This window comes from Piliocolobus tephrosceles, chromosome 5 (assembly GCF_002776525.5).
Source record: "Piliocolobus tephrosceles isolate RC106 chromosome 5, ASM277652v3, whole genome shotgun sequence".
Taxonomy (NCBI): Eukaryota; Metazoa; Chordata; class Mammalia; order Primates; family Cercopithecidae; genus Piliocolobus; species Piliocolobus tephrosceles.
Genome location: NC_045438.1, coordinates 139,418,939 through 139,428,293, shown reverse-complemented (window position 1 = coordinate 139,428,293; position 9,355 = coordinate 139,418,939). Strand labels below are relative to the sequence as shown.

The window sequence follows — 9,355 nt, the reverse complement described above, 5'->3', positions numbered from 1 at the left end:
TTGTTTACTATCCTCTAATAAATATTTATTATTACAAATATCATTATAAACTGTGTATAAATGCATAAAAATAAAACAATTGTAATATATCTGGGTATTCATAATTAGGTAAGTATATAATAATCATTAATAGTCATTGAATTATTAGTATAAGACAAGAACTGAGCTATGTTTGCAATGTACACTCTATTCCTTAATTTGTACAGCAGTTCCATGCTCATTTGAAAGATGAGAAAATTGAAGCACACGAAGATTAAATGACATCTCCAAAGTCACACAGCTGATGAATGGAATGACTGGGATTTGGAGGAAATCCCAGTCTTTTATAAATGTCTTTTATAAAACAACTAGAGAAAAACATGACAAATTTATTAAAAGATAAGAGTGAAACAAAAACAAGAAATTTGGGATTGTAGGGAATGGAAAAATTTGCGATTGGAGTTATTCTTTAGAAATTATATGATAAAGGAATTGCATAATTTAAGAGCAGGATAGAGGCAATTTAGGTGGAAAAAATAGTATCAGTAATTAGAAAATATGTGAATAAAGAAGGGAGAGAGAAGGAAAAGGATTAAGTTTATATGTGCTGAGAATGATCCTGAGGGACTAGAAATTCATATACATCCTCAAATTTCAAGGATTTAAATATTTAAAACTCTTTCTGGTGATTTCTTCCAGAGATTAAAGTTTCATCAGATTTATCCAGATACTTTTAAAGTTGCATTTTCACAGCAAACAAATTTCTAAGGACTGATTTTTTTGTGTGTGCGTAACTTTGTTTGATTTTTCTGGCTTTTTTCTCCCTATTTTTAAATTTTCTGAGTAGGACTAGCATTAAAACTTGAAAGGGGTAAAACGAGTCCTGACACTCCATCCTTTTATCATGCAGACTTTATGAAGTGCTGCAGTTCTTACAGTGTTTCCTGACCATGATCTGTATAAAGCGGATGAACATGCCAAGATGTCTTTGGCTGCAGATCCTCCTGTAGTCTTCATGCTGGCCTTCATTTGACCTGTTTGTGGGAAGCTCTGCCTTTTCCTTCTGTTTTAATCTACACTCTGTTGCCACCATTAAATATCCATGAATGTAGAGTTGATGGTTGTACTAATAAAACTGTTTAGAAGAGAAAATATGAAAACTCAAATGAAGTGAGTAGCTAACCAGAAGACATATATTAAAGAAGCAAAATTCCCAACTATGTTGCTGGTGTGGTATTTATTCTTTTCTTAGTAATCTTTCAATATTACATTGATGATGTTGTCTCCACAATTTATCATAACCAGGATATAGATGCAAATGACATTTTACTGTCATGAAGATACAGATGCAGATTAGAGCAAAAATGAAAATTTAATCTCAGCATCTCTGATCTCTAATTCTCAGTGGTTTCCTCTTACTGTTGATGTCTATCCCTAACTGTGGGTATTTAAAGGTCTCAGCTGGAATTTCACCTACCAGTGCTGACATGTGGATCAATAATCAAAGCTCGCTACATGATTTTATCCTATTGGGATTTTCTGACCATCCCTGGCTAGAGACACCCTTCTTTGTAATCTTTCTGGTGGCCTACATCTTTTCTCTATTTGGAAAAATCTCCATTATCCTAGTTTCCTGCCTGGATCCCCAGCTTGACAGTCCTGTGTACTTTTTTGTCTCCAATCTATCCTTTCTGGACCTCTGCTATACCACCAGCACTGTCCCACGGATGCTGGTCAACCTCCGGGGAGCAGAAAAGATCATTAGCTATGGGGGTTGTGTTGCCCAACTCTATATATTTTTGGCCCTGGGTTCTACTGAATCCATACTTCTAGCCATCATGGCCTTTGACCGTTATGCTGCCATTTGCAAGCCCCTTCACTACCCAGTCATCATGAACCAGAGACGCTGTATCCACATGGCTGCTGGCACTTGGATCAGTGGTTTTGCTAACTCCGTTGTCCAGTCCACTCTCACAGTGGTGGCCCCAAGATGTGGACAGAGGGTGTTGGACCATTTCTTCTGTGAAGTTCCAGCCCTTTTGAAACTAGCCTGTATGGACATTGGTGTGAACGAAACTGAGCTCAATGTACTAGGTGCTTTGCTTCTCTTGGTGCCACTCACCCTCATCCTGGGCACTTATGTGTTCATTGCTCAGGCAGTAATGAGAATCCACTCTGCTGAAAGTCGCTGGAAGACTTTCAATACCTGTGCCTCACATTTGCTGGTGGTCTCCCTCTTCTACTTCACGGCCATCAGTATGTATGTACAGCCTCCCTCTAGCTATTCTCTTGACCAAGAGAAGATCATGGCTCTCTTCTATGGCATTGTCACACCCACCCTCAACCCATTCATCTACACATTGAGAAACAAGGATGTGAAAGCTGCCCTGAGAAGGTCACTGACTAAAGAGTTTTGGATTAAGACAAGATGATCTCTGAAAAGAAGTCCTAAGAAGCAAGGATAGATATGTTTGACTTTCAAAAAGATGTCAGACCTGGAATTGATGAGGGAATAGTATTAAGTGACACAAAGTTCACAAGTGGAACAAGACTAAGAAAAAAGCAATTAACTCTTGGTAAAATCTATGTAGCATTTTTTCACTTATGAGAATACCTGCTTTACAATATTGAATTCCATCAGTCAGTCATTTTTTCTCTCTTTTCCTAATGACTAGTTAATCTAGTTAAAGTAGGGGAAAACGGTATAATAGCTAGAGAAAAAGATACTTAGAAAGTTTAGGAAATATATTTAGCATGAATTGTTTATAAATGAATCCCAGTTAAATTAGAAATGATCCCAACTCCTAGAAAAACATGTCAGTACTATCGTGAGTTAATTTTGATCAACAAGTATTGCCACCATTTAGCCATCTTCTAACATTCAATGTCCAATTATAGCACCCTCAAATGCTTTTTTAAGGTCTCAGAGGCAAGTAAAATCGAGAGACAATTAGTTCAAAAACATTAAGATGAAATTATGGAAAGAGAAATTAATGAACAAATTTAGAGGTGATGATTTTAAATATAATTTTTTTGCCATGAATTCTTTTAAAATTTTTTTTTGCCATAAATGTTTTGCCTTAGTCAGTCTTATGCTCTCGTGGTACACAATAACGAGGCCTAGGTCAACACAAATAGAGCTTACTCTGGGGGGAAAGATGAACAGTGAGATGCTTTGGACAGTGATCAGCAGGAGAAAAACCTGAGATGGAAAAAAATTCTAATTTAGGGACACAAACTCAGCAGGAATTTACATGTTTTGACAAGGAATCTTTCTTCACCACTTGACTGGGCAAGTTAGTCCTATTTCAGTGTGGGGGTTTGAGAATACCATGTGGAATTCAAAACTTTGGTTGATCTATTATCTTTATTTAGAAAAAAAAAACTTTTATAGCCTGTTGCTATAAACTGCCTCAAAAACCTATGAGCCAAAGATACCACGACAAAATAGAGTGAGTTCACCAAAAAATCCACGTCATTAAAAGAACAGTTGAAAGCTCTGTTTCCTGTACTGTGAGCATGTCCACTTTCTGTGGCCCCCGGTGTTAAGACAGATGAGAAGCTGGAACACAGAGAAAAGGGGGAACACTTTTGAAGGCCCGTGGCTATATAAGAGAAAGTGAGTTCATTTCCTTAATTCTAGTATAATCTGGAAAAGGATCCTAGACATTATGAATTTTTTGGATCACAGTATTTTTCCCAACCCATGACTCGTTTTCACATGGAGTCTGCTATTGGCATGAAATAAAATACATCCTAATATGTATTATGAAAAAAATGCTTATTGTATTTATTTATTTATTCTATTAAAGGAGTATGTTTCTCAGAGGCTAAATGTTGTGGGGTTTTGGGGGGTCACTTAATAAAAACGTTAACATATTCTTGTTTTTGTTTGTTTATCTTAGAAGTATAAATAGAACTCAAAATAATTGAACATTGAAACTACTATTCTGCATTGGAATAAACATGGATATATTATGTTGAGAAAATCTCATGTATTTTTAAATAAAAAAACGGGTGCTTGGAAAAATGTTCTGCTGATGTGGGTGGCTGCTCAAGATATGTCCCCAAAGGCCTCAAAATACATTTTCTTTCTCTTTCATTATTACAGATATGCCAGAGAAAAATTTTATCTTTAAACAATGTAAAATTTTTGACTTTATAAAGGTATAATGTTTCTGCATGTATGCTGCCTGAGATTTTGGAAGGCTATATATTTAAATATATCATTAAATAAATTATAGTACCTGTACTATCAAGTAAGCAAACCAAAATAAGGCAATGTTGAACATATTTAATAAGGAAATATTTTAAGTATTCCTGAAAATATTACCAAAACATTAAAGTTATTAAATATTAAAAGTTATCAAATATTACATCAATTATGCAAATATCCAGCAAGCCATTAAGTAGAAATATGCCCTGTGCTGTAGGAATAGTAGGAAAACATATTCAATAAGGTAAAAATATTTATATCAGAACCAAGTCTACTATCATATTTATTCTAGGAGCAGTGGATAATTCCCAATACTTTTAGAAACAATAGAAATTTTCTGACTCTCATCACAGTTATATATTGTTGATTTAGATTAACTACCCAACACAACTTAAAAATGATATTAGTAAATCATTAAATAAAAATACTTGGCATATGTTATAAAAAAACAAAACCAGCATCATTTAAACGAGCTGTTGCTATGATGAAGTTTATCTTATGATGAAAATGTTTATTCCTTTATTTGGTAAATATTTTTTGATGGCAACTATGTACAAGTTGCTGAAATAAAATTAGATATTCACCTTTATATCAAGGCGTACAACTTTTGAACAAAACAGAAATAAAGGAGACAGAACTGAGCAACCAGACTAAGGCAGAATTTGTCATAAAAAGCGTCAGAAAAGATAATGCTAAACATAGAAAAATCTTTCACGACTTGCAGAATGATATGGTTTGGCTCGGTGTCCCCATCCAAATCTCATCTCAATTGTAATCCCCATATGTTGAGGGAGGGAGGTGATTGGATCATGGGGGCGGTTTCTCCTATTCTGGTCTGGTGACAGTGAGTGAGTTTTCATGAGATCTGATGGTTTTATAAGTGTCTGGCATTTCCCCTGCTTGCACTTCTCTTTCCTGCCACCATGTGAAGAAGGTCATTGCTTCCTCTTGACCTTCCACCATGATTGTAAGTTTCTTGAGGCCTCCCCAGCCATGTGGAACTGTGAGTCAGTTAAACCTCTTTCCTTTATAAATTACCCAGTCTTGGGTATTTCCTTATAGCAGTATGAAAATGGACTAATACACAGAGAGAAGGCCCTGCTTGAGTTTAGCTGAGCGCTGATCTGCATATGTGTGTGAGGAAGCTATCCAAGAATGAGGAAAGAATTACTTAATGGATTAAGGTAAATAGCGCCCAATGCTTATGCAAAGGCTGGGAATTCTGTGGGTTCTCAAGCTATATATGTGCCAGGATGAAAACCTAAGAATTCCTGAGACATTGAGTTTAGCAATCAAAAGTGTCTTGCTTCAAGAGTTTCAACAATTAGCTCTAAACTAAACACTGCTCTGGTTGTACCTAACAAATCTTCGAAACAAGTGACTAAAGTTTCAAACTGTATCCAAGTAATTTAGTAGCACTCCAGAAGAAATTCAAGGATATTTCTAGGATTACAAATACACCCAGTAAAAGAAAATTTTCCAATGAAAATTTACTAAGCATGAAAAAAAGCAGGAAAATATGATGTAAGGAAAAAAATTAACAAATCAAACCTGACTCAGAACTGACACATATGTTAGAATGATTCAAGTTATGGCATTAAAACAATTATACTGTTTACCATATGTTCAGAAATTTATAGATGTGGAAGACACTTTTAAAAATCCAACTTCTAGAGATGAAAACCACAACGTTTAAATATACGTAGTACCTAAAAGCACTGGATGTAATCCATAGTGCATTCAATATTGAGAAGCTCCGTGATGTGCAGCTGGCATGCTGGAGTTCCTGGGCCTCGGGAGGAGGCTCTGCGCAGGCCTCCCAGGGCCAGTCTCCTGGGGTCCGCCAGGCGTTTGGGTGACCTCGGAGCCTGCCACTCCCTACAGCGCTGGCCTGCGTTCTACTCTATCCAGGGCGCCCCTGAAAGCCCCTGCCCGACTAGGCACAGCTGCAGCCGCCAAAGTCGGTGCAGCATACCCGGGTCTCCTGTGTGCTGGGAGCAGGCAGGAGCCCTGCCCATCCTGGGCGCGGCTGCAGCCACCGACATCAGGGTTGTAGACTTGGGCCTCCGTGTGCTCTTGAGGGCTGGGAGCAGGCAGGAGCCCCACACACCCAGGCACAGCTGCAGCTGTCCAAATCCGGACGGTAGACCTGGGCCTCTGTGTGCTCTTGAGAGCCGGGAAGGCCCCCTTTGCCATTGCAGGCTCGGAAGTGCCTGCTCCTACTGCCTGGTCTCTCTCCACTCTCTGCACCTGATCCAACCTAGGAGTAGGTGGAGCTGAGCCCAGGCACTGTCATAACCCTGCCGGGTATACGCATGATCGAGCCCTGCCACCTCAGCCCCCTCTGGATGTTGGGCCAGACAAGAGTGGATGAGGGGGAAGCGTTGGCCAGCAGGTGCCCCTTGGCACCAGCAGCCTGTGCTCCATGGAAGGCGTCAGGAGGCAGACGGGCTCCTAGGTGGAAGGGAGCAGGTCCCTGTAAGGCCCCATCCTCAGGCCAGGAAGAGTCTGAAGGCTGGGGGTCAGGCTGCCACACCGGTGGACTGGAGTGGGGTCTTGTGGTGCCTTTTTCTGCCCACCATGGCCACAGATGGACCAATCCACATGCACTTCCTCCCCTCTGAAGTCAATGAAAGTCCCAGGATCAGCAATAGCACGGTAGAGGACAACTGAGAGGTGATGGGATGACCGGCTGCGGAGAGTAGCTATCCTCTCTGCTGAGAGCTGGGAAGTCAATGGGGACCTGCCTGCAGAGAGGAGCCACCTCCGCAAACACACCCAGAATGATGTTCGACCAAATACAGGCCTATCTCATTTTATTATGCTTCACTTTATTGCACCTGAAGGTTTGCGGCAACCTTGCAATGAGCAAATCTATCAATACCATTTTTCCAATGCCATGTGCCCCCTTCATATCTCTATGTGACATTTTGGTAATTCTCACAATATTTCAAACTTTTTCATTATGATTGTATCAGTTATGATGATGTGTGATCAGTGATCTTTGATGTTACTATTGTAATTGTTTTAGGGAACCACAAACTGCCCATATAAGTCACTGAACTTAATTGAAAAATGATGTATGTTTTGATTGCTCCACCCACTCATCTCTCTCTCTCCTCAGACCTTTCTATTTTGTAAGACACAACAATATTGAAATGAGACCAATTAATAATCCTACAATGGCCTTTAAGTATTCAAGTGAAAGGAAGAGTCACATGTCTCTTAGTTAAATCAAAAGCTAGAAATGATTAAACTTAGTGAAGAAGGCCTATCAAAACCAAGACAGGCCAGAAGCTAGGGCTCTTGCACCAGTTAGCCAAGTTGTGAATGCAAAGAAAAGTTATAGAGAAAAATTTAAATGCACTACTCCGGTAAACACATAAATAAGATAGCAAAACGGTCTTATTGCTGATATGGAGAAAATTTTTTGTGGTCTGGATAGAAGATTTTGAAAAGCTAGGGAAAAAAAGAAAAATAAATCCATATCAGTAGAAGCCAGGAAATAATAAAGAAAATATTTAATAATAGAAATTAATAAAATAGAAAATATAAAATAATAGATAAACTAATTTTTGTATTTTTTTGTGGAGACAGGGTCTCACCATGTTGCCCAGGCTGGTCTTGAACTCATGAGCTCTAGTGATCTACCTGCCTTGGCCTCTCAAAGTGTTGGGATTGCAGGCATGAGCCATCTCGCCCTGCTTGAGTTAAACTTCTAGTGGAAAACCCCTTTTATATAAGCCACATAAACAGTTCCAGACTGTCCAATGTTATTATTACTAACATAAATTAATATGGGCTTTCTTTTATCCTGGAGGAGTTGTGGAAAAACATCTTCATGGCTTGAATTATGAGTCAGAATATTAAAGGTGTAGACACAGGAGTTGGAAATTGAAAGTGTAGATGGAAAAAAAAAAAGAAAGAATTTTACAACAATATCAAAATTAGATTTTTTCACTGAATTCAAAAAGGTCTACACAGAACTTTTGTAAGGGATTCAAACCCTTGCTTTAAAAAAAAATAAATAAATAAATAAATATTTCTTAATACCAGTGTGTTTACTGTTTCATCAGGAGCAGGTTTTGAAAATTATTGTTTATGTTGAGAAAACAACTATCTGAATATAACTAATAACCATTATTACTAGATTGATTCTAGGAACATAGATACATTTAAATTTATTTTTAAAAGACAAACATTTTTAATGTTGAAAATATAGGTCACCTGAGCTTTCTAGTAATTAGAATGAATGACAATCTCTTTTGTTTGCTAACAGATCCATTTGTCTACAATTTTCTTAACGTATTTAATTCTGAAACAATTCATTCAGTTTCGGTCTGCTGAAGAGAGTAAAGTGAAAATATTACTCATCAATTAATATATTACTTAGGGTTTTTTTTAACTGTTTACTTTGATTGTCATTGGATGCTCTTAGCATGTATTAATTAGATTTAAGCAATCTTTAAAAAAAAAAAAGCAAAGGAAAACACACATCTCTCAAACTTTAATGTGACTTTATCTATGGAAAATATTTTATTAAAGTTTATCCTATTTGAACTATCCTACAATTTTCTCTAAATTATTCATTATTGTTGTATGTTGAAATTTTTGTACTATTTGTCTACTAACCACCATGTATAATATTGAATCCACCTACTATCTGTATCCAAAGCTTTTACAAAAATATTGATCAGATCACAATCAAAGTCCATGTTAAAATAGAAAATTCTTTCCTCAAAATGAAAAGAACCTCAGAGTATTTTTTTGATCATTCATTAATTGTCTTTCTTATTGTTCATAAATAGCCTTATGAGAATGTGTGATCCTTATTGAGACACTGTATTGTCGTATTGTGGTGCTTAATGTGGTACTACATTTGTCAGTGGAGATCAAAATAAAGTTTATTGGTCTGCAACATTTACAATTCAGTTTCTTGTATTTATACATATAATTCGTATGTATATAATATACATAATATAAATGATATATATACAGGGAAACTTAGAGCTATTTTTAAATGTTTGCCAAGTAAAATATACAATATATTAAATTTTTCATACTAAAAGTGTTTTAAAAATTTCTTTCAATGCTAAGAAGGTAGATTTTATGTTGTGTCCTTATCATGATTTAAAAATGCCTTTTCCATAATCACACATA

The 9,355-nt window shown here is 37.0% G+C and overlaps 1 protein-coding gene across 1 annotated transcript; it reads left to right on the top strand.

Annotated features, from left to right (window-relative positions):
• Window positions 1–1,466: 1,466 nt before the first annotated feature.
• LOC111525932 (olfactory receptor 2B6-like) lies at window positions 1,467–2,411 on the top strand. Its single transcript, XM_023191600.2, has one exon. The coding sequence runs from the start codon at window positions 1,467–1,469 to the stop codon at window positions 2,409–2,411; it is 945 nt and encodes a 314-aa protein (XP_023047368.2).
• The last annotated feature ends 6,944 nt before the right edge of the window (window positions 2,412–9,355 follow it).

Excerpts from the sequence above, each read along its gene's own strand:
- LOC111525932 (XM_023191600.2), top strand. The coding sequence starts at position 1,467 with ATGTGGATCAATAATCAAAGCTCGCTACATGATTTTATCCTATTGGGA.